Raw genomic sequence first — 25,319 nt, forward strand, 5'->3', positions numbered from 1 at the left:
TGGTGCTGATCTGGCCCGGGTCCGGATGCTCCAGCATCCACCTGGGAAACACGGACTAATTTTGTTCTCATACCCAACTGAGTGCTTCATAATGGATAATAGGCTTGCATGACTTTACCTCACACTTGTTCTTTTTAAAGTAATAGCAGCTTTGCACATGCTCCAATACAACACTATGGAACTTGAAAGGAATGCCGAAATGTTCACATCATGCTTTATCATTATATTATTCTTTGTTTTTTTATTCTGCGATTGTGCAAAGGGATATGGAAAGGCTGAAGAGAGCTATGCAATCTTTTACACAGAGAACTTGGAGAAGTGTCTAAGAAAAGACAGAAAGAGTTGCTCCAGGAACCCCTGTACACACACACACACACACACACACACACACACACACACACACACACACACACACACACACACACACAGAGACACACACAGACACACACACACACACACACACACACACACACACACACACACACACACACAGATCCCTCACAGAAGGGTAGCATACTCTGTTTTTCTATAATTAGTAAAGCTGTTTTTTTAAACGGATAAAACTGGAGCCCATTTCACAAGGCACCAACTGAGCAACATTTGAGCTAAAGCCTCTATTCTTGTTTCATTCGTATTGTTTTTTAAACACAGGTGCACATGGGGAATGTGGTGGATCATGTCATTCTTCTGAGACACTAGCAGAGAGAGAGAAGGAATGATTTTAAATTTTTCACAGAACAGCTCTATCCCTTTTTAGTATATGCACATGGACAGGAAACATTATCTCGAGTCTTGCAATTTACAAGGTGTGGCTATTATATGACAAAGCTATAATTATATAAGTATACAAGTTTAACGAGTATAACAAGTTTTCTTTATTACGACTGAATTACAGCACTAGTCTTATTATTTAATAGCCACACCTCGTAGAGTTTCAGGTCAAGAGAACGGATATCATTTTTAGAAGCATTTCATGAGTGCATGGACTAATATAAATTAACACAAAAAGGTGCAGGAACTACAATACTGTACACACGTATTCTCTGTCTCACACATGAACACACACATACCGCCGCAGTCCAGGCACACACACACCCACACACAAACAGAAATTCACATACTGTGGCATATTGAACACACTAACTCATTCGCTATGACTACTCTTGATGTCACTCTCTGTCCGGAGAAAGAGGGAGGCTGCGGTAGAGTTGTGTGTTTACATCTCAGAGCACTGTCTCCTCCCGGTGGTGAGGAGGCGTACTGCTCTGTGCTGTGCTTGTGGCGGCTCCTCTAATTTCCTCCTAGGCGCTCTGTGACCACAGGGTGACTGTCCGGTCGGCAGAGGACGAGATGAAGGACATGTCGTGTGAGTGCCACCTGCACTGGATCACCTTGTCCTTGTGTTCTCCCGCCAGAGTCAGGGGCAGCGGCTTGGTTAGGTCTCCTGCAGAACACACACACACACACAACACACACACACACACACACACACACATGCAAACATGCATGTATGTACACACACACACACACACACACACAAACACACACACACACACATGCATGTACATACACACACACAAACAACAAACAATGTTAACAAATAAACAAATCAACTAATTTAGTTATGTAACCTTCCCTTATAAAAAAGGATTCATAGTAATGAATGCATGGTGAACACATTAAAACTGTGCAAAGTGTCTTTACTTTTCCACAAACACACTTAGACTTAGACTCACACACACACACACACACGGAAACCTCTGAAGCTGACCCAGCTAGCCCAGATCCCATCATGTAACCTCACCTTGCAGGTCGGTGACCATGACCTTGGTGTCGTAGGAGCCGGTGAGCAGGTAGTGTGCTCCAGGGGAGAAGCGGACGGAGCGCACGTCGCTGCTGTGGGGTTGGTACGTCTGCACCATCCGCCCCCCGCGGATGTCGTACAGCATACACGCGCTGTCCTCCTGCCCCGTCGCCAGGAGACGCCCGCTGGGGTCCACAGCAACAGAAGCTACAGGGCTACCTGTGAGGACAACAGGGGCAGTTAGGTCAACACTCTTCTGTGCCATCGACACCATTCCATGATCTCTTTGTAGTCGCTGTTAGCTAGCTAAATAGGAAATATCTTAGAACAGAATAGAGACAGACTCATACTTAGGTACAGTTTTTAGTATAAACATTTCCTTATACATTCTATACATTAACAGCGTGTGGAGTAGGACCCACCTGAGCCGTGGAAGCCTGTTCCCACCACCCTCACACAGCTGGGCGTCCTCAGGTCCCAGAACCTCACGGTCTTGTCCTGGGAGCCCGACGCAATCATCCAGCCACCCCAGGTGTACAGAGACAGGATGTGCCCTGAGAGGTGGACATACAAATATCGGAACAAAGCCTTTTACCACTGTAGCTTTATTCATTAAGCACGTTATTTTGATACATACATATATAATATAAATGTATACATATATCTGTAAAACTGTACAATGTAGTACAGATTTTTATTTGGGTTTTTACGGGTATCAATTCCATGACTTGGATGTTGTTAGCACCTTAGTCTTTCAGGTGACACACAGGAATACATAACATTATCATCACATAGCATTACAAATACATCACTCTGGCTGTCCACACACACTTACACAGGATGGGATATTCTAACCCTGTAATTGCTGATAATCTGTGTGTGTGTGTGTGTGTGTGTGTGTGTACATGTATACCTGTGTGTGCACTGTCTTCTTTGAACATACATACTTTGTCTTTGTCTATACATACACACACCTGTAGACTATGAGTAGGTGTGTGTGTGTGTGTGTGTGTGTGTGTGTGTGTGTGTGTGTGTGTGTGTGTGTGTACCTGTGTGTCCACTGAGCGCGTGCAGGCCCTGTCCTCTCTGGCAGTCGGTAGTGTAGATGTTGCAGTCTCCAGCCCCCGCACTGATGAGGATGGCCCCCCCACTCTCCGGCCCTTCCATGAAGGCCAGGTCTCTGATGGTACCGTCATGCATGCTGAACTCAAGATCAGGGCCTGCAAAACACACACACACACACACACACACACACACACACACACACACACACACACACACACACACACACACACACACACACACACACACACCATACTAAGTCAATGTCATTCTAGTGTGATGTACTTAACAGTACTAAACTACTATAGTAGACGCGACAAGGGTACTAGTATAGTAAAGATGGTCTTTCCATGTGCTTCACTGTCAGAGATAAACAGTTACTGCACTGAGAGAAGCAGGATGCAGCCAAATGGTGTTCAATAATCTGCAGGGGTAAACCACACGGCTGATAACTGGTCTGTGAACTGATCATGAACCTCTCTGTGTCATATGTCATCACTCACACTGGTTTCACTTGGACGCTGATCTATTTGTGGATAGTAGCCTGCAAGTAATGGTATGATGGGAAACAACCAACCAACCATCATAAACCAACTTTATTGCCCTCAGTCCAAATGCTGTCTCCCAAATCTCTCTCTCTCAGTCTCAGATACACACACACACACACACACACACTCAGTCACTCAGTCAGTCACTCACACACACACACACACACACACACACACACACACACACACACACACACACACACACACCTGTGGCATTGCAGGTCTCTGCGTTGAAGGGCAGCACTTTGACGTATTTGTCATTGGAGCCGGTGGCCAACAGCTGCCCACAGTGGCTCCAGGCCACGCAGTAGATGGAGCCTTTGTGGTGTTTGTTCCTCTTGAAGCGAACCACCGGCGGTTTGGAGCCTCCGGACCCACTGAGACAAAGACAAGCACCCAAACAACTTGACTCTAGCACAGGCCTAGCAAAAGTTGGTTTTCAATTTGCACCCCATTTAGCAAATGGTTTCATACTAATTTATTTATGGTACGGTATACGGTGCATTTCCATGAGTGTGTGTGCATGTATGCTCCCTGGGTAGAGATGGCATTGTTTTTCCCAATAGTGGTGTTATTCAAAATAAATAAATACTATGAAAAAAGGTCGAAATCCTTTCGTAATGACATGGGGAAGATGAGTTGAGCAACACCCTCAACAACTGTACATTACAGACTTTTCAAATGACAGGGGGCCCCCTAATAGCTGTCTCTGTGCTCACCTGGTGTCCAGTACATCTGGGTAGGCACACACTCGCAGTGTTTTGGAATTGGAGCCAACGGCGTAGAGCGCCCCCGTGGGGTGGAAGGCGACAGCGCGCACTGCCTGCGTGTCTTCCAAGGTATTCACGGCCACGAACGTGGCTTTGGACTTCTCCTCCTGCGCCATAGGGACAGAGTGTTAACGGTCAAGAACATGGCTCTGGTCTTCTCCCCCAGAAGGTCAGAAGGACAGAGATGACCCTGTGAGTCTGGGCTAACCCTGAAATCTCACATCCTCTCACAGATTGCTTGTCTCAGTGCTAAATCAGCACAACTCAATAGGCTGCAGAGATTAATCCAGTATGACAGGACGACCAGATAACACTGACATGCATCCTCTCTCTCACACACACTCTCCACATTCTTTTACCCACACAGACATGCAAACACACACACACACACACACACACACACTGGAGGGCAGAGCGTTGTCTCTATCTAATCTAAAAGACAAAATGAATCCCACACTAAGATTAGGATGCTACTACATGGAAATCCTGAATGCCTACTTACAGAGATGTAGATAATATAGAAGAATGTGTGTGTATTCAGTGTGTGTGCGAGTGTGTGTGTTTGTGTGTGTGTGTGTGTGTGTGTGTGTGTCTGAGTCAGCAGAGGCCAAGCAGCTTAAGCAACTGCCTTAATTAAAACCACACCAATGAGCCGACACAGCTGACACACCCTCACTCCAAAACAGACCTACTGTCACACTACCAAACGCACAAGGCAAGCAAGCACCCATCACTGAACCCGAGCTGTATCACAAGATCACTGAGTTGATTTTAAGTACATATATGTTGTGAATAGATAGCTAGTATGTGTTCCATCATTAGTGTACTGAAGTTACGTTAGTCTACACTGTCACATGACATGACTACATTGCATGACAAGGCCATCCTTACATACTCAACTCACATAAGTACGCTGTGCCGCTGTGGCTATTTCAGGGAAACAATTCTGGCAAACAATTCTTTCAGATAATGCTGCATTATCTTTCAGATAAGCATTGATGTCATAACTTTTGAAGCTTCTGCATAATTTTACAGTTAAGTTTGTGAAAATGACCACAGTCAGAAAGCCAGGCTATTGGCAGCATTTGGCTGAGTGACACTTAAGCTGCTGTGGTCTGGGTGCTGATGGGATATTCCGGAAGAATCCGTGAGAGATTAACTACCTCTTCTCTGTGCCCTGTCAGCATCTAAGCTCTGCACGGAGCCATGCAACCTGAGTGAAGACGTCTGGGAGTTTCACTTTAGTTTATTTTGTATTTATTTATCTGTTTTACCCAAAGTGACTTACATTATAATACATAAATGAGAAACAATAATACTGATGATAACAATATCAATTTAATAACTCACCTCTGAGCCCCTGGAGGGGTTCATGGTTATGGAGTCCTCCAGTCCAGAGCCTGGTTTTGACGTATCCGTCTGGACACTGTGCATAACACATGGACATTAAAGGTTCCCTATGCCACTCTGATGCAAAATTAACAAAGCTGTCAGCACCAATTTATGGAATTCCTTGAGAGCTACTGAAAATGTTGCCATTCTACACCTGACAATTGACTTTTAGTCATTTTACAACATTATGAAACCAGCAATGTTTATATCTTACTAAGGGGGAAACAAAAAGTAGTTCAAAATTCCTCAACAATTAATTTCTAAATGGCTGTCAGCAGGTAGACATAGTATAAACAAACCCAACAGAGCTACATATTTACAAGCAGGGACCCATTTGGCTAGGATAGGATTCCTTTGACCATGAAACATGTCCTTTGGCCATAAAACACTGATTCTGACTCCTTATGTAATCACTGAGGTTGCACTTGGCATTCATGCATAATAATTCACATTAACTACACACTGGTGGACTATGGTAAGCACTCATGACTACCATTCCAGAGATTATGAGCGAGTCACATGTTCCCCTCTCAGACTAATGTAAATGTATAATGTCTATATGTATAATATATATATAAATCTATAATTTAAATATATACACAATCCACCTATGATTCTCTCTCAGAGTAAAATGATAAATATATAATATAGATATATAATTTAATAATATAAATTATGCACAAATGCTCCTCCCTCACAGTAGCCTACAGGCTGTGCTGGAGCCTCACCTTGGGGAGTGGACTGGGGACTCGCTAATGGGGGGAGCCCCGCGCCCCGTCCCCGTCCCCGTGCCTGACTGCTGTGGGGTGCTGCACACCACCACGTCCCCCTGCGAGAGGGAGGTGTCGGAGGGGGCGCTGGTGCTGCCGTTCTCCGCCTGGCCGTTGCACTGCTGGGTCAGGGCCTGCACATCCTCCCCCAGATCGTCCATCCCCACGTTCAGTTCCTCCAGCTTCTGGATGGACCTGCAGACATGGCAATTTAGCCACTGCTCAGCTAGAAACACCATCATATCTATACACACACTATGGCTCTGATGAGCCTGCGAACACAACTGGTATCCTTACACAATATAGAGTAATGTAGGCATGTAGACTCACTGATCTTGGTACTAACTCATGATATCAGGTTTTGTAAAACAAGCATTAAGTTTACTCTGAACTCATAATCCACAATAAGCCCAGGTTGTGTTCCCATCAAGGAAATTAGATTTTTCAGAGAGGAAATTTCATTTAGTGAACAGGACAAAAAACAAACTGAACTAAAATAAAACACAAAGCCTTTGGAGTTGAAATGTTAGTGGTACACTGGTAAAACCTTAACTTTCCCAAACCCTTTTGTCATACGCATACAAGCAAGGCAAATCACACTCCCTGTGAAAATCAGGTCTGATTTAATCCAGCATCCAGCATGTAATCCCCCCCCCCTTCAGGACAAGAGAGAACAGGTGTATCGTGGGTACAGGGACAGCCCGGAGCAAACATGATCAGCTGAAAGACTAAAAAGGGTAGGCGGGTATGGGGAGGGAGTGAAAAAGCAACAGAGAGCCTGACAGAGAGAAAGTGTGTGTGTGTGTGTATATACACTTCTCTCCAGGGAGCTGTTTACCCCCCCCACACACACACCCTCCGTTCCCTGGGCACACAGCACCATCTGGGGCTCCCTGCAAGGCTTTGTTCTCCCTTTTTTTCGGCTCATCGCTGACTCCCCCATACTGCCTAAGGATTCCTTATGGGACTCATAAAAGACATGGCTCATTGTCAAGTGTGGGTGTGGGTGTGTGTGTGTGTGTGTGTGTGTGTGTGTGTGTATGTGTGTCTTGGGAGGCACCAACTCTTCTAAATTTGTCAGCCAGGTCACCTTAGCGCCAAAGTCTGTCTCTGGAGTCTAGAGTCACACCTCCATGCTCCAGCTCCGTCTCACTGTTATTCCACGTTGGCATAAGACAGGCCATAAGACATTATCATCTCATTACTGTCATAAGGTGCTCCACGCCAGACAAAGCCTCTCTGATCTCCCTCCCCCAATCTAAATTATTCATCGGTCACTCCATGACCTGGTTTCAAAATAAAAATAGATGTTTACATTGTTTTAAATCAAGTGTAAGCTAGTACAGGTGTATTTGTATATTTTATAGCCTGTTACACCTTAACACTTAACTCTGAATCAGTCTAACCACGCTCCTAGTTTTATGTGTCAATGTGTGTGTACATATTACAGCTTAATTACACTAGCCCAAAGGCTTGGTAATATCAATGTAGGTCATATTTAATAATGAAAAAACATATTTCTTCCCAACTGTGAAAGGACTGACCGTATCTAACTGTTATTTTCACAGATGATGGATGAAAATATTCCCTGTAGTGGGACTCTTTTGTGAAAAGGCTATGGGTCATTAGAGGGAGACTGACGCCAGTGGCTCCCTGCGGTGATATGGGGGAGGAGGAGGAGCAGGAGAGGAGACTACCGTAGGCCCTCTCCCCCCATGGTGCTATGTTAAGAAACACCCTGCCACCCCAACCTCCACCCTCAACACTGTTTGGCAGAGAGGCAGATTCACTTCCTTTCTGACAGCAGGGCCTGATTCATCCAGACCAGCCCAGAGTGTCTGACTGTTCTTCTATAAAAAGCTCTGTGTGTGCAAGTGTGTGTGTGTGTGTGTGTGTGTGTATGTGTGTATGTGTGTATGTGTGCATGTGTATGTGTACGTAAGTGTGTGTGTGTGTGTGTGTGTGTGTGTGTGTGTGTGTGTGTGTGTGTGTGTGTGTGTGTGTGTGTGTGTTGATAGTAGAGTGGTGGGTGTTGGGCACTGCATATAAAGTTGGAAGATAAAGTTAGAAGCCCAGCTCAAAGGCAAAGAGGAGTTGGCAATGAGCAATATAACTGTTGGGATGATTCCAATCAGTTCAACTCTGCTAGTCCCTGTCATGCATTCAAATCGAACAAAGGCTTCCAAAATGACTTGAGGAAAATGGCACAGGAAATGAACTGAACTACAGTGAAAACAGTGAAATAACTCATCAAGATGTCAGAAAATATGTCGAGGGATGGATCTGGTGGAGGGATGAAAGACTGACTGGGTTGTAACAGTAAGGAAATGATTAGCTGAGGGGGATCTCATGTTCTTTTGGGATTCAGATGTGTTATGGTCGACGTGTTAAACACTGACCTGGTGAGGAAGGCCTCAGTGAGGTTGTGTTAATGGTCGACATGTTAAACACTGACCTGGTGAGGAAGGCCTCAGTGAGGTTGTGTTAATGGTCGACATGTTGAACACTGACCTGGTGAGGAAGGCCTCAGTGAGGTTGTGTTAATGGTCGACATGTTGAACACTGACCTGGTGAGGAAGGCCTCAGTGAGGTTGTGTTAATGGTCGACATGTTGAACACTGACCTGGTGAGGAAGGCCTCAGTGAGGTTGTGTTAATGGTCGACATGTTAAACACTGACCTGGTGAGGAAGGCCTCGGTGAGGTTGTGCTTGTCGGCGGGGGGGCTCTCCTGCTGCTGCACTCCTCCCTCCAGGAGCATCTGCTGGTAGAGCTGCCTCTGCTGCTGCTTCTGCTCCAGGTGCTGCTGCACACGCAGACGCTGGCGGTAGTACTCCTCAAACTGCTCCGTGGAGTTACGCAGCTGAGAAAGAGAGGGCAAACACACACACACACACACACACACACACACACACACACACGTGAAGGCGGTGTAGTGAGAGGCTATCAGTGTGACAGCAGTCAGACAATTCCCCTGCTGTATTTGAATTTCAGATTGGCTTGGTGAATCATTCTGAATTACCATTATATATATAAAACATGAAAAAAGCGAATGACCTAGCTTCGTCTGGGGTAGTGAAGACAAGAGTGGAAGACTAGTGAGAAGGGAGAGACACCTTACTGTATTTCGGTTTTAGAATGGCCGTGTAAAGGACTTTGAGTTACCATGGTGTATGAAAAGAACTTGCTCATGCACGTTAATTTGCTTAGTCTTGCTTCGTCTTACTGCTGGTGTGAGAAAAGTAGGTGACAAACACACGTCAGGGAGCTCCTGATCAACTCCTTCACTACAGCTCCACTGACCTTCTAGTGTAGCTCCAGCCACGCCAGACTGTTTGGATAGGCATCAGCCCAATGGCCAGAGCTTTCACGAGTGGTTGACATTCCAATGTCCCCACAAAGGCCCCAGTAACTCTTACAGTGTTTCATACACAAACAAACTCCCCCTTGTCTCCTGAAATTAGTTTTCAGTCAACAAATCTTTAAGGCAGCAACAGCTTTAAAGTATACAATCTCATTCGCAGATGGCGTCAGGCTCAGAGATTTGTACACCCTGGGAAACGGGGTTGCTTTCTGAAGAGTTGCCAACATCCTGGGCACTGCACCCAGCGCATGTAATCCTCGACAATCTGTCAATCTGGAACCATCATAAGGCCAATTCAATACAACAGAGATGTTGTTTTTTTCCAGGAAATTCTCAAAAGAGGAAGCCACTGCTGAGATATTTTTCAAGGAAGAATTCATTTGCAAAAAGTGCTGATATTCAGCTGACTCTGCTGCTATATCTGTGATTGTCACACAAACAACTCCTCTCCCTCCCTAGATTGTCCACATTGCCTGAACGGATGGCTCATATTTCTAAGTCTCAGAGAGATTCCTAGAGAGAGAGAGTGAGTGAGAGAGAGAGAGGAAAATGAGGGGAAGCACATCAATGCCACCCCACCCTCTTCTCTCAGGCTACAGACAGAACACTTCCCCTTTGTGTCCTCCACTTCCTCTGCAGGCGGAGCAGGTCCAGGACATGGTCCAGGCCCAGGTTAGGGATGGCCTGCTGCCAGACACAGGACACTGCAGAGGTTGGGAGCAAGGAGGAGGAGGAAGAGGAGGAGGAGGAGGGGTGAGAACAGGAGGAGAAGGGGTGAGGGCATGAGGAAGAAGAGGAAGAGGCGGGGCGGGGCGAGAGCAGGAAAAGGAAGAGGAGGAACACTGGGCTCCATATGTCTGCCAGTGGCACAAGCCTTCTGTCCAACCTAAACCCAGACCTCCTATCAATCACTGTAATCCGTCGCACCATCACAACCGAGCAACAACCAATCATGACAGGGCCGTAAACCACAGCAAGCTGAAAGCTGAGGGTGAACTTTGCGCATGTTAATTTGCGATTCTGCTCAGGGGCCTCTGCCTGTTCAATGGGTGACAGTTGGTAGTAAATCCACACAGCTTGCACTGAGATGGCAGGGGAGAGGACACGTGTCTCTGATCTGGCCCCCTATTAGCACAGCCAAGCAGAAATGCCATCCTGTACCAAACATATCAAATGTGAAAATTACAACAAAAAGGCACAGATTTGTAAAGGTATCCCAAAGCCATGAGTAGTAGGCCTACAGTACTGGTACTAGTATAAACCACGCCCTAAATGTGTGAACAAATATACTAAACCCAGATACTGGGTGTTCAGGAAGTTGATACGCATTCAACTCTGAGTCTAATTTCCAGCCACATTTGGGTTTTCTTTTCTTATGAAAACACTGGTTACTGCAGCTTAAATTAGCTTCAGACTTTTAATGAGGGGTTTGTTCTCTGATGAACTACTCCTAGTCCCACACCTGCACTGAGCTCCTCCTGACCCCTTCCTTGAGCTCTGGTCCACCTGACCCCCCTGATTAGATGTAACGGGCCCTTCATCCTACCTCGTTCTTATCCGGCGACGGGGCGTCCTCTCCTGGGGCGGAGACTGGCCGCTGTTTCTGGGGTCCCGCCGAATTCATCATTTTGTCTGAGGGCGTGTCAGTCCTGGAGCTGGACAAACAGGGGGCCCACATTACTCAACGCTCAAACCCACGCTTCAGCTAATTACCACTGCATTTCCATGCAAAACTGCCAGAGGCTTATGGAGTAAATATAATGAGCAAACAGCTTTAAGATTCTGTTCTGCCTAGCATTGCAAGCAGTTACATTTTATATCTGACCTATTTTAGAAAACCCTCAATTGAATGTAACTGCACACACCCAACGGATACGCTTGCAATCTCACACCTAAAGAGCCACAGACATGGTGTTACACAGCAGTGTACTGTATATGCACTATCTAGCATTTGTATCTATATGCAAGCTATCTATTGAAGTCACAAAGTTAATGTCGGTTATGAAAATGTACAAAAACATACCCTCTTTTTGTGGAAGCAAAACAAAAGCAAAATAGGAAAACCAAAAAAAAATTCCTGAGTAAAGTTAAGCATAAACATAACCTCTAAACAACCTCTTTTGGGAAACCAAAGGCTTCCTTACCTCTCGGGAGACTCCTCGAAGATGCTGTGGCACTCTGAGCTCTCCATCATAAGGCTGCGGCTCAGCCCCTGCCCGCCCGGGTACTGGAAGTTGGCAAAGGATTGTGACATGGGCGAGACCGTCCCCCTCCCACCTCCTCCTCCTCCTCCTCCGCCACCTCCGCCCCCCGACCCCCCGTTCCGCTTGTCCTGCCCGGCCAGCCCGTGTGACAGCCCATCGAGCGCCGGGTTGAGCGAGCGTGACATGTACGTATCGGCGGACTGCGGTCGCCTCAGCGGTGACGCCGGATACGGCGAGAGCTTGCTGATGAGCGGCGTGAGCAGGTCGGCATAGGTAGCCTTGGCCGGCTTCACCAGCCGGTCGGTGTGGATCTGCAGCATCTTCTGCTCGAAGGCGCACGAGAAGACGCTGGACGACAGGTTCTGCATCCAGCTGAGCAGGCTCAGGTCCAGGTCGTCGCAGCCATTGCCACAAAGCATGTCGATGCCCAGGAGCACCTCGCCCTCAGTGATCGCCTCGTCAGTGGCCTTGCTCTGGCAGAACTCCACGCAGCACTCGTACAGCACGCCCTTGATCAGCAGCTGAAAGAGGCGGTTGCCGCTAGCCTTGAAGCCCGCCTCGCTCAGCTTACGGTCCGCCGGGATGAACTCGGCCACCATGACGCAGGCCTCCTCGAAGCAGTGCACGCGCGCCGTGCTGGGGTTCCAGTCTTTGAACTCGGCGTGGTGGGTGAGACGGGGCAGCGTCAGGAGCAGGCACAGCTTGCTGTAGTCATCCTTGGATGGGCAGAACTCCTCCAGCGCATGCAGGCACTTCACTGCCTCCTGCATGGTGTACTCCAGCTGTGTCACAGAAAGGTTCACAGAAGAAAAGGTCCGCTCAAACAGTGGCTAAAGATGTGGTGCATGGTTTATAATATCATGTAATATTATATAACAACATGCATTTCATTGTATATAAGTTCAGAAGAAGAACCAGCACTCAACAAATAACTAGGCTAATTTATTAATAATTATGAGACAATGCCTGGAATGGATGCATTTTTCTGTTACATCTTCCTCAACGTGCTCCAGACTTACCACAAGGGACAAAGCAGTGCATTCAGTTGTGCTTAACGTCAATCAACTATGCAGCCTAGGAGCAGGCTAACCTGGCCAGACTTGCTAAACCCCTGGTGGACTTAGCCAATGAGGTCAACACCCCCTCATGAGAACAGACTGTACACAGGCATGTTTTTGCTAAAGAATGGATTGTATTTATGATGAAACATTAATTTATTGCATGTAATGACACACATATAATACCACATGTGCATATGTAATAAAAACACCTACTACTGTGCAATATCAGACCTTGTTTTTATGGTGGACTATGATGTTTTGAAAAAAACTCTTAAGTGCTCTTAAGTACTGTAGTACAGTATTTTATGAAGTACTGTTGACAGTAGCATAACTGGTAATACACTGACCCTTCTTTAAGTACACATTCCCAGTGACAACATGTCCGTCTAAAATCCTCTGGCTGCCGTCACCCTATTTAACAACATACTCTTACTGTAATCACTTCCTCTACTTTGGACAAGAGGCTTAATGGACTCTCGCCACATAGAAAACAATGCTTTTTTACACAATATTATTACTATTATTAGTAGTAGTAGTAACATTTGTAAGCTATTGACAAAGACCTCCCTTTTGAATCCTATGAAATTTTCAACAGTGCTATGTGATATTTTTGACAGGTCTGACCTGTCTATCATACCACAGCACTGTACTTCAAAACACAGACATAGAGTCTCTACTCTGTGGTCATTGTTCCCGCGATTACGCCCATCACTCACATGCTGGGGTTCATCCTCTGCAGACATGGCGTTGTTGACACACAGAGCTTCCAGAAACTTCTGCTTCAGCACGATGTAGCGGAACCTGAGGACACAAGCTGACTCGTCAAGAGATGCTTGTCTGTGGAAATTCACACTGGTTCTCCCACTACTACCTGTACCGTCTCTGAGGATTTGAGTACTCAAAAGCTTCTATAGCTCAGTGGCACGATGAAGGACATGTTTTCGCTTTTTTATTGCTTACCTCCCCTTATTTCACTCACTGTTCTAGAACCAAAATGGGAAACTGCACCCTGACTTCACAGACACTTGATGAAAAAATATCTAGTAATGATTACTTAACTGGACAGAGGAGCTGTGTATTATTTATATTTATTCAGTGCCCGATACTGCAGTCTGAACACAAGTGCGCTCACCTTTTCTTTTCAAATTTGTCCATGCACTCCAGGGGCTGAATGAACTGCAGGACCTCGTCCCACTGCCCATCTATAATGAGTTGTCTTATTCAGGACAAAAGTCAAGTCATAGAAACAAAACAAAACAGTTTAATCATTTTCACTAGACACTGCAACAGTAACAGCATAACATTGGGCAAAACCATGTGCAAAACTTGTGAAAAGCTTCGACAAATCTTCAAACATGTTTCTATTCTGTATATTCAAATGTACCACCTAATTGTTATCACATGCACTGCATAATTAATGGGACAATCTAAGGCAACACATATGAATAGTCACTGGGTTAAAAACAGCAACCCGTGGGGGCCCTAACTCATTCAGTCTCTGAATGACTCCCTACCTTCAGGAATGCCACTTTCTGGCACAACTGAAAGAAAGAGGCCTTAAAACCTTCCAGGTCCCAGGACCTATTCAACAGTTCAAGCAAGCATTAAGGAACCTGTCTTCCCTCTTTTCCTATCAGTATGAGTTCATACCTTAACATAGAACTTGCATTTGGCTTTTTGTGCAAGGGAGGTAGACATACCGTAAAAAGAGCATGTCGTCAGAGTACAGGCCATTGATGACGCCACTCTCTTTTTCAAGGGCTAGCATACTGATGTGGAGTTTTCTGGAGTTTAGGAAGTCTAAGATCACTTTGATGATCTCCACCTCCTTCACATTTATGATCTCTTCGGCAGTCATGGTGTCCAGCTAAAAGGGGTACTGAAAGAAGTGAGTTTAAGGATTAGGATTATGTTCATCAAGACTTGGGGTTGTGTTCAGTTAACCTGTCATTCGTAGCAAATATATATATATAAAAAAAACGTTCATTCAAAGTCATTTTTTATTTTTTTACATGTAATGTCAAAGTCGACCAGTGGTACAACTTCACAGGGCAACGCTTATCTGAAATGGATTAACGGTAGCATCGTCCAGCTGTGGAAAACTTAGTGAATTTGAGAGAACAGATCATTTAGTCAGCGCTGTCATGCGACTCTCCATCGTTAGCCACAGTAAACATTATTGCTCTTCAGCATGAACGGAAGGCTAGCCTAACTGTGGCTGACTATTAGCTAACCGCCAGCCAGCTTTCTTTACATCCACATGGGCGGATCCGTTAGAATCGCGCTGGATCAATTCACGTTCAACGTTAGATATATAGCAATATGGAAAACACATTTAACGACAACATTCATATGCTCTGGTTGGCACTGTGTCATTGACAACACTAATTGACTGATAGTACCTACGTACCTAGATTGCTAGGATAGCAAGCTACTTATCGCTAGATAACGGACTCAATCGTATGCCTGTACCTGACACAAATCCAATTGTTACTGCAAAATAATAAAACCGTAAAATCTAGGCACAATTAGGCAATGCATTAGTAAACTATTATAGGAATATCGCTTGCCAGAAAGGACTGATCAGCCAGCAATTACCGCTACCCATAGTGGAAACTGAGCGACGCACCCAAAACGAGCTACGGCAGATTCAGAACATGACATAGCCAGTGAATGAGAAGCAAGCAAACCGTACGAAGACATGCGTCGTCGGCTAGCTACCAGCCAAACCCCGTTTCCTCTGGCTTCCAGGACAGCAAAAACAAGGGAACGACAAAGATTTGAACTCACATGCTGGTCTCTACGTATGCATGAATTCAATATGCAGTCTTTGGAGTGAACTTGTCACCGTGACAGCCACTGTCGCAATGTTTTTGTTGTTCAAATCCAGAGACTTGATTGTTTTCTCCTCTGTTGTCTTCTCCCACGGACAGTTACCACCCAGCCTCTGGTTGTCAAGCGGACAAACTAACCAATCAGATTCACGTATTCCTCGTAAGTCGCTTCTAGAAACCTGGCTAGTCCACTCCTCTCTTTCATCAGACAACCACCGTGCGAATATTCCCACGGCTATCACTTTCCCTAAACTAAGGACATATGCACTTACCGTACCGAATAGTATGCAAGATGGACATTCCCGACGTTGGGATAAAGAGGTCATAGAGGGGGTCTTTGAACTCGCAGCGATTTGCTTATAATAAATTAGGAGAACGAGAACCACAAGAGTTATTGCACAAGCCAATACTCTATATGTACCTGGACAAATCATTTTAATATAATGACAGCACAGAGGAATAGGTGACACTAATGCTATTGACCATCCATTCACTAAATCAAAGTTAAAGACCCAAGTGAATGAAATTAACTACGCAAATATTTAATCCACTATGACATTTTTACTAAAGGCACAAGATGGAATGTGCAGTACATACCCAAATAAAGAGGAATTAGAAAGTATTGACCTTTTACAAGAAATGCTTTAAGATTCTGCCAAACATGTGAAACTAAATAAAGGATTAGAGACAGCCAGAATGACTGACAGGATAGTGCAAAGAGGTAACACTTTTGACATCAGTGTAATAATCATATAGAGTATTTTTGTTGTTGACATGAATAATAAGCCCAGGTTGAGTGAAAAGGACCAGCACACAAATATCTGGTTCTATGTTTGCAATACAGCAGATTGACCTACCAGAGCCTAAATCAATAATCCTGCATTTCTGTGACCCTGTATCAACTCCAAAATATCCCCTCTCATGCAAGTCTTCTTACTGCAATTTTGTACAAGACATGACTGTAGCATCTGCAGATTTGGTACAACAATTACATGGCAATAGATGTTATGTCTTTTTGTCATGTTTTTCCTCACATACGTTCAAAGATAATTAAAAAAAAAGTCAGTTTGAACTGCAATCTGTTTGACAATTTAGAATAAATACACTAGTCAATTTGTTTGATGTAAATCTGTATTTATATACAGGTTAAACATAACATGGAACAAATACAAAATGATGATAAAATGAACAAACCAGATTTAAATGAAATGCTGGATGTGGAAGAAGCAACGTCTGACACTCTTATTCCATCTTAATACATCTCTGTCTTCTTAGTTCAATACCTCTCTTCTTCGCTGTCACACTCTCTTGGTTCTGCTTTGCTGTACACAAAGGTAATGATCCATTTTGTATAACAATCTACATAGTTTTCTCATTTTTATGTAAATTATATGTAATAAATGGCTTTCCAAAATACTTTCATATGACAAACTATATATGTACATCATAAACAAGTTAAAACAAAGGAAGTGACCTAATAGATAAAAAATAAAGACATCTCTCACTGTTCAGGACATGAAGGTAACAGAAAAAAAGAATCATATAAAACAGAGCCCTGCAAATGAAACATGTTATTTTAACACACGTTTACCAGTTTACTCGATATAAGTTAGCAATTAATTTAGCAACGTTATAGGCATCAACTATGTGGAAGCATCATAATACGATATTTAGGATTGTTTATGGTGTCACATGTATTTAGATGGTTCTGTGGCTACGAAACAACTGGTCTGGCATTTCTGTTCACACCATCACATTATCTATAGGATTTAGGATGGACTGCATAATCGTGGAGTTGTAAGAGTGTTTTTTACTCGTCTAAAGCTAAAAAGGTCTATCAGTGGTATGTAAATACACTTAGTTCTCTCGGATGAAAAGGCCTCATATTCACGTCAAATGCTATGTGAAGTAAGCTCGTTTCAATGAAGTCGCCATTATATACAAACAACTATTCATTTCTTTAACATTCAGGTTCTTTGTGAATGCTCTGCGATGAAGGGTAATGAAATCAGTGATTTTAAAGTTCCCATTGGTGCACACAACAGAAGGAAACATTTGAAGTGCTGGTAAACCAAATTATATTTGTTTCCCACTCAGTAATCTACCTCCTTGTGAATATTAAAAATAATGACAATGTGTTAAAAAAGTCTTAGTTTCTCTCACACTTTTGAACCCGCAATTGAACCATCTCTTGCCAAAAGCAAAACCTTTAGGCCTAAGGCTTGAACACATTTCTGTTTACCACAGTTAGAAGCTCATATTTCATGTAGGTGACACACCAGCTGTGATAGGGGACGAGGCATCCACAACTGAACAAAAACAAGCCTAAGGCCACCAAAGGCAACATATGAATAAAAACCATAGTTCTATCCACACAGAGTGACATTCAGTGCTTCAAATCTCTATCCACCAAATGAGGCATCTTTCCCTCCTGTTGTTTTTGGCACAGACACACATACACACACACACATAGGCATAGACATGCACACAAACACTTGTGTGCAACACACACAGTACGCCTAAACTCACACTAGTGTTGCATAACGGTCATCAGATGAAGCCTGCCTAATGATTTTTTTTCATTTACATTCAACTTGATCATGTCACTAAAGTCAAACACTGTCCAAATGATTGGAATAGGTGAAATACTGTGAATGGAACAACTTGTTAGGCTGTATCGCAAATCCAATTTATACAGTGAGGTGTTGGTTGAATGAGTCTGTCTCTTCACATCAGAGGAGAGAACAGTAGTCCTGATTAGACAAACTTTTTGGGCGTTCCCTGTTTCTTGGTCTGCCACAGGTGACCGAAGATGGTGATGGCGTCCACGTTGGCTGACATGGTCTTGGCGGGGATGTGGCTGAACTGCTTCTTGTCTGAGTTGTACTTGAACAGACCCTCGATCATCTTTAGTGTGATGGTCTTGGGTCCGAAGCCGACCAGACGTGTGATCTCCTCAGTCTCTGGACAGTAGGTGTAGAGAGATCGGAACTGGCACCCAGAGTCGCGGAAGAGAATCAGGAAGCTGTTGGACTCGGATTTCTCAATTTCCTGCGAAATATGATGCGAACAGGGAAACAGTGAGTGCAAAGGTTGTAGAGAAAGTTGGCCACCTTTATATTACGTGTCATTCTTACAGTGCACTTACGTAAGAAAACATTTAATTCTGTACTACTAACCTTAATCCAAAGAACATCCATCTAACAACAACATACAAATATAACAAGTACATTGCACTAATCAATAAATTAAGCATTAACTATACACTACCTGAGTAGTACCTAAACTGGGGCTGAGAAAACTCTTTAACTTGTTTCGACAAACGTCTTACCTCCAATATCTTGTTCTTCTGACCTTCATTGACCTTGCCAGCCAGACAACAATGGGCTAGTGCATTCTGAATGATGTATTTGTTGGATTTAGCACTTGGCTCCTTGTATAACTTTGGTCCTGGAATAGAATGAGATGGAATCATATACATTTAGTACATTCAGCCTGAACACAGTTTATAAACCCAAATATACAATATAGAATACTAGGGAAAACATATTTTTTTTAGCATTATCTTTTAGTCTAACGTGATAGTAAAGATCCAGAGTCTAGTCTGGTTCTTGGAAGCACTTCAGCTTCATTTGCAGAAGTTATAAACTGGATGATAAGCATACACAGATACTCCTAATGAAGTATGCCTTCTTTGGTATGAGTCCTGGATGATGAACAGCGGGGCTGAGGGTACCTGTGTACTCAGTGTTGGATGCCACAGATGATGTGGTGGACTCATTCTCCCAGTTTTCTCCGTTTCGACTCACAGACTGACATGGAGACAGGTATCCTTCTGCAGAGTCTGGCCTGGAGGTGGTCGCACGCACACATGCACACACACACACACACACACACACACACACACACACACACACAAACAGCTTTAGATATTTTGTAGAACCATTTCCATTCGGTGTGGAGTAGTAGAAGTGGTGGAAGCAGAAGCAGAAGCAGAAGTGGAAGCGGTGGAAGAGCGAATCGTTTTGAAGCAGGGTTATGAAAGCACACTCTCACACATAGAGCCTGACCAGCACTGAGACTAATGACAACTCATGTGCAGTTAGAAGCATTCGCACTGGAAGCAGAAGCCTGAATGCTGTGCTGGAATCAAATAGCTCAATGGTAGCAGTTAAATGAAGTCAAAGCAGCAATTCTGAATGGTTCATATTGTGTTAGATAAAGGTTGCTGTGTTTTATGGTGATTTTGGTGGTGAAACTGAAGACAGAGCTTGGGTAGCTGTACTACATAACCATTAAGCATGTTAGCTATTTTGTAGTTATGAACATTCCATCACAAAAAAAAGAGTGAAAACTAAAACTTATATCCATAAGTTGTATCTGTATTCATAGAGTGACAAAAAAAATTGTATGGCTGTAAATCATTCTTTTCCTAAGACTTACAAGTAATCACGATGCTATCCGGACTGGTCTGACTCAACTAACAGGAATACTTGTGACTGAGTATCTTTGCTTTGTGTATCTGAGACAAAACAAAAAAAGAATATTTTGCTTGTTTTCGAATGAAAGGCGGGAATAATGAGGTGACCTCTTGACCTTACTGAAGAGACTAACCTTCCCTTTCTCACTTTTGAAGAATTCAAAAAGAAGCTTAAATTGCCAGCAGACAATTTACTGCTTCTGCAGGTTCAGAGTCAGGAGGAGGCGGATTACAAAAGACAGAAAGGTTGATATTAAGTGCAGATTTAGAGATTCAGGTTACGCCATTAAACTGCCAAGAAACGCATACATTGTACAGATAGCTTAACAAAAGAGAGTGTAGGGGGTTTTTATGTGGTGAGATTGGAAGCAGCCTTACCGAGGAGTTCTCTTGTCAGATTGGACACTCTCATTGTCTGCAAGGTTCAGAGACGCAAGTGAGAGGCTGGATACTGAATACCCACGCGGTCGCGACCCTTAATACACACACACAGAGGTGAGAAAAATAGTCACACAGACGCCCAAGGGGCAACCAAAGTTTCAAAAACACTTTGTAGTGACAAAGTCTAGAAAGTTATAATACAATCCAGTAGGACTGATGAGTAAGATCAAAGGTTGCTGTCTAATGTCTCATGTCTAATGTCTAAAAGACTCATGGCTTTTTCCTTTAAACGCTATTGCTGAGTCATGCTCTGCTAGACTTTATCTCAGCTCAGTCATCTCTGGGATACAGACTGGAGACCCAGTTTTTCTGTTGTACAAATCAGTGAGCTACAGAGGCTCATTTAGGCGATAAAACACCTCAAATTTAATTCTGAACCAATTCGGTATCACTTGCCAATGCCCCAACCCCACTAGCCCACCCCCCAAAAACCAAAAAGAATTCTTCACATGCTTCATCAGCAGGGCTGGTCAGTGGGTAGATCTTTCTCCACACTGACATACCTGTGGCCTTGATTGGTGGCTTTGGGGACTCCATGATGTCTCTGTGCATAGACTTGGGGCGGGGCTTCTTCTTGAAGCTGGCGGGGCGGGGCTTGATGACGCCTTCCATGTCCTCAAACAGTTTCAGCTGCTTTCTCCTCAGAAACTCGTTTTTGATGTAGTCCCTACGTGCTTTCTCTTCCTCTCGCTTCTGACGTTCCTCCTCAGCCTTCAACCTGAGGGGACCATGTGAAGAGCAGAACAAGAGTCAGGTTGCAGTCTGCGTGTGCATTACGGAAAGAAAGACAGAAAGAAAGAAAGAGAGAGAGAAAGAAAGAAAGAAAGAGAGAAAGTAGAGAGTGAAAGAGAGAGAGGGATGCAAGACGGGATGGAGCAATTTTAAGTCCTAATGAAGTGCTATAATGAATGTGAAGTGTCTGAATGTGAGGTGTCTGAACAGTGTACTGTGTGTGTGTGTAATATTTCAGGTGTAATATGTCACTACTCTAATTATAACAAACCAACATTAGCTCCAGCTGTTGGGGCTGACACAGTGAGTGAGTCATGAGACTTGAATTTTTTTTTTTTGAAATGTTCAGGTAAGAGGAACTTCGACTCAAACTCAACTCTCCCAAGGCTGTAAAAAAAAATGCTCCTGCTGCACTTCATATCTGATAGCACTGGTCTTGGCAGGGACATTACCACTGATGTCGACCAAAGGTTACTGTCAACAAAAGCTATATCTTACTGTTTCAAATCTTATTAACAGAATTCAATATTCTCCTCCGTCTGCGGTCTGTCAGTCTTACCGTGCCGCTTCTTTCTTCTGCTCCAGCTCGGCCTCCAGCTCCTGTCTCTTCTGCTGCATCTCCCTCTCCCTCCTCTCCCTCTTCTCCAATAGTGCCGCCCGCTTCTGCGCCATTTCCTCCTCCCCCTGCAGGTCATCCTGGGGATAGCAGGCAGAGCAGCCACACAGCCACAGCCAGTCAGTCAGAGACGCTGCCTCAAGGCACGTCACGTCATGCAACACCCTGTCACATCATCTCATTTTAAATGCTTGATTTCTGCCTTCCATAATTCTAGATAAGAGAAAACCTGCTGAGGGCAGCGTGGATGGTCTTTTCTTGTTTCTAATGGATGTACCTTGTAATCATGCTTCTGAAGGCTATACATCCTATGTTTGGTTGTGCTACAGAGAGCCAGATAAAACTGAATTCTCCTAGGAGTGATCAGTGGCATCTTCTGTGATTGTGATATGATGACTGTTCTGATCTCTTAAGTTCAAGGCTGTGTGCTGCCGCAGCAAATGCTATGTGCTGTTCCGCCCCAGTAACTCATGAGGCTCTGGCCCACTTCAAGGCAGGAGCCCAGTAGCAGAGCGGCCTCCCCAGCCGGCATCACAGAGGGTTCACTGACACTGACTGACACTGACTGACTCTAACACGGACTGTTTCTGGCCTACGTTTGTATAGCCCGTCTTCATTCGCAAATAAATTCAATTTGCCGTTTCACTGCACAAATTCAGATGTCCATCTCCCCACAACGAGGACACATTGCTCAGATCCCCATGATAAACAATGAGGATTATGTAATGTAATTATGTAATGACAGTCATAGCAGGCCAATCTGGCTGCTGTTTTGAATCTTTTATTGGGCTGGCTCTTTTGTTTGAGGAAGTGAAGGGGGATGACCGCTGAAGGACTTACCCTGTAGAAGAACCCACAGCACATCTTTTGGTCTTGGTTCTCCAGTCCCTGTTCTCCGTCTGGGCCCGAGTCCAGGCCCGACTCCTGTCCCTCCACGGGCTTCAGCACAGACAGTGGTACCTCTATCAGGTCCTTTTTGGGCTGGGTCTGCTGCTCCGTGACGCTGGTTGTGCTGGTCGCCGTCACAGACGCCGGCTGAGACAGCACCTTGGAAGCAGCTCCAGGTCTGCCGTTTGCTGCTTTCTTTCCGGTATTTTCTCCTCCCTTTCTCTCCTCTTTTTTCTCTGCTGTTTTTCCCTCAGCCTGAGCAGCCTGGCTCTTCTCCAGCTCTGCGCCTGCCCCCTGATCCTTGTCTTTGGCTTGGTCTGGAGCCTGTCCCATGTCCTTGACCTCCTGCTCGCCGCTTGCCGCCGCTGTGGGCCTGGAGTCGTGGCCCAGGTAGGCGAAGGAGGTGGTCTGCGCCTGGCTGGGGGAGAAGCGGCGCAGGTGGGGCAGGCTGTCCACCGACTGGGGTGTGTTGAGCATGCGGCGGAAGGGCGTGATCTTCAGCTCGCTGGGGCGGGGCGTGCGCGGCGTGCTGGCGTGGAAGGAGGCCGACTTCCTCTTGATGATGCTGGGAGAGCGGTGAGTGGTGCGGGGGGATCCGGTGCCGCCAGTGACCGAGGAGGAGAGGATGGGCGAGAGGGAGCCCACGGAGCCTCCGCGGCCGGCGACGCTGCTGCTGCGCAGCTCCCGCAGCTGCTTCTGTGGCGACGGCTGCGACGGCGGGGATATGACCCAGGCCTGCTTGTCTCGCATCTGCATGATGGACTCCTGCTGGCTAGCCAGCCGCTGCATCTCAGACTGCAGGAAGCCGAGCGACGTGTTGAGGCGGTCGATGGTGCGCGTGTACTCCGTCATGTCCACCTCAGCGCCGCTGTCCTCCACGGGGGACTTGGGCGCTGCGCCGTCTGGCTTGCACCTCTCCAGTCCGGCGCCACCGACACTGCTGGGGGCTGGCCTCTGAGCCGAAGGGGTGTCCGCGATTGGTGAAGGCGAGGGGGGCTTGCTGAAGCTCAGGGAACTTGCTGTTTCGGCCACGGGGGAAGGGGAGGTGGAGCCGCCCTTCCTGCGGACCACGTTGAGGAAGGCGGTGCGGCCCATCCTCTGGCGGTGTCGTGTGAACGCCGCCTCCACCTTCTTCTTCTGCGCCTCAATGGCTCGGCGCTTCTCCTCCAGCTTCATCTTCAGATGCACCATCTCCGAGGCCAGGATGTGGCCAGGGTCGCGGGGCGAGGTCAGGAGTCCGGGGCTCTGAGCGTCCCGTGCGACCAGTCTCCCCGCTGCTGGCGCCGGAGTCGCCACTGCTGCTGCTGTTGTTGCGTTTGGCAGGTTGAGCTCGGAGCTCTCGGGCGTGTTGCTCCCGCTGCCGCTGTTCCGGCCCTCGGCCTGGTTCCGCTTGCGGAACTTCTGCTCCGCGAAGCTGGTCATGCGGATGCCGGAGCCTGTGGACGAGGCCGGGCTGCCGCAGCCCAGCGAGCGTGCACCCATCAGGGTGGCGCAGGGGCTGGACGACTCCAGCAGCGGGCACGACCGCACCTCGTAGTCCTGGTCCATGTCTGAGTAGTCCTTCAGTGATGAGTCCTCGTCCTGGCCATCCTGAATGTCCTCAGTCTTAACGTGGATGCCCGTGTCCACCTCCGTGGATGTAGAGTTCAGGTCACCGTCATCCACCCGTGCTTTGGAGTCGATGTCGTCTGGCTGGTCATCATCGTTGTCGTGGTTGGAACTGGCGGTAGCATCGCCAGTCTCCCCGGCGTGCAGGTAGAAGCTGCTGCCCCCACTGCCTGAGGGGAGGCTGCCGTGGGTCCTCTCTGAGTCGTGGATGATCTTCAGGGCCTCCTCTATGCTGGGGGTGCTAGGCTGGGGGGTATGGTCCTCTGACAGCAGTCCATTACAATGCCTGGGTGAAAGGGTACAAATCATCATCAGTGTTCTAAAACAGACAGGTGTCTTAAAGGGCTATCAAACCTTTACCTGTTTACATTTCTACAAACACCACACATCATTTGAGATGACTGACTGAAACTGCAAAGTGCAAAAGACAACAGCTGGCTCTCAAGAAAAGACCTTTTCCTTAGCCAGTATTTTGTTTCATACTCTGTTTTGATTCAGTTCTCTCCTGAGTGCTGTGTTGAAAAAGGGCATCAGGGTAAACCACACGTGTCATTGCTGCTATTATGAAAAAGTTAAATGTGATGGAGGGAGCAAATTAAATTGCACTATATAGAATGCAAACGATAAGGAGAATTAATTATTTCAATGGCCAATTTATAAGGCAGGCTAATGAACAATCTGTCACGAGTTGACTGCGGCCTGACACAATTTGCATCTTCAGTACTGGGTAATGAGGTTATGTGCAAT

At 45.7% G+C, this 25,319-nt stretch overlaps 2 protein-coding genes across 9 annotated transcripts in view; both read right to left on the minus strand.

Moving 5' to 3' along the window:
• Window positions 1-450: 450 nt before the first annotated feature.
• Window positions 451-16,070, minus strand: wdr47a (WD repeat domain 47a). 4 transcript variants are annotated; one of them, XM_031560141.2, is made up of 16 exons: window positions 15,764-16,070; window positions 14,674-14,852; window positions 14,106-14,189; window positions 13,690-13,774; window positions 11,853-12,694; window positions 11,732-11,734; window positions 11,255-11,363; window positions 9,026-9,207; window positions 6,305-6,541; window positions 5,535-5,610; window positions 4,134-4,291; window positions 3,622-3,791; window positions 2,854-3,024; window positions 2,227-2,358; window positions 1,805-2,023; window positions 451-1,444 (listed from the first exon to the last, which is right to left on the minus strand). In XM_031560141.2, the coding sequence occupies exons 2-16, from the start codon at window positions 14,829-14,831 to the stop codon at window positions 1,302-1,304; spliced, it is 2,769 nt and encodes a 922-aa protein (XP_031416001.1). In that variant the 5' UTR covers window positions 14,832-14,852; window positions 15,764-16,070; the 3' UTR covers window positions 451-1,301. The 4 variants fall into 4 exon arrangements, with proteins under 4 accessions (XP_031416001.1, XP_031416003.1, XP_031416002.1 ...); XM_031560143.2 differs by lacking the exon at window positions 15,764-16,070 and adding an exon at window positions 15,446-15,740; XM_031560142.2 differs by lacking the exon at window positions 15,764-16,070 and adding an exon at window positions 15,384-15,740.
• Window positions 16,071-16,920: 850 nt separating this feature from the next.
• Window positions 16,921-25,319, minus strand: part of camsap2b (calmodulin regulated spectrin-associated protein family, member 2b) — a 36,150-nt gene continuing 27,751 nt past the window's right edge. For 2 of the 5 annotated variants that reach the window (XM_031559444.1, XM_031559443.1), the window contains 8 exons: window positions 22,917-24,858; window positions 22,020-22,156; window positions 21,232-21,446; window positions 20,666-20,762; window positions 20,422-20,487; window positions 19,544-19,656; window positions 19,139-19,257; window positions 16,921-18,858 (listed from right to left, as the gene is read on the minus strand). In XM_031559444.1, coding sequence (XP_031415304.1) covers window positions 18,565-18,858; window positions 19,139-19,257; window positions 19,544-19,656; window positions 20,422-20,487; window positions 20,666-20,762; window positions 21,232-21,446; window positions 22,020-22,156; window positions 22,917-24,858 — 2,983 coding nt within the window. In that variant the 3' untranslated portion in view covers window positions 16,921-18,564. Of the gene's footprint in view, window positions 18,859-19,138; window positions 19,258-19,543; window positions 19,657-19,982; window positions 20,330-20,421; window positions 20,488-20,665; window positions 20,763-21,231; window positions 21,447-22,019; window positions 22,157-22,916; window positions 24,859-25,319 lie in introns of those variants that run through there. The other 3 variants (XM_031559446.1, XM_012835165.2, XM_031559445.2) reach the window with 2 other exon arrangements.

The sequence above is a fragment of the Clupea harengus genome, chromosome 22 (genome assembly GCF_900700415.2).
Source record: "Clupea harengus chromosome 22, Ch_v2.0.2, whole genome shotgun sequence".
Taxonomy (NCBI): Eukaryota; Metazoa; Chordata; class Actinopteri; order Clupeiformes; family Clupeidae; genus Clupea; species Clupea harengus.

What these genes read in the sequence shown, in the direction of transcription:
- wdr47a (XM_031560141.2), bottom strand. Translation starts at nt 14,831, where the DNA reads ATGACTGCCGAAGAGATCATAAATGTGAAGGAGGTGGAGATCATCAAA. An exon ending in CGTCGCCGGATAAGAACGAG is followed by an intron (nt 9,208 to 11,254) that starts GTAGGATGAAGG and finishes TCTCTTTCTCAG; the next exon opens with CTGCGTAACTCCACGGAGCA. An exon ending in ACCGAGGCCTTCCTCACCAG is followed by an intron (nt 6,542 to 9,025) that starts GTCAGTGTTTAA and finishes CCATGTCTGCAG; the next exon opens with GTCCATCCAGAAGCTGGAGG.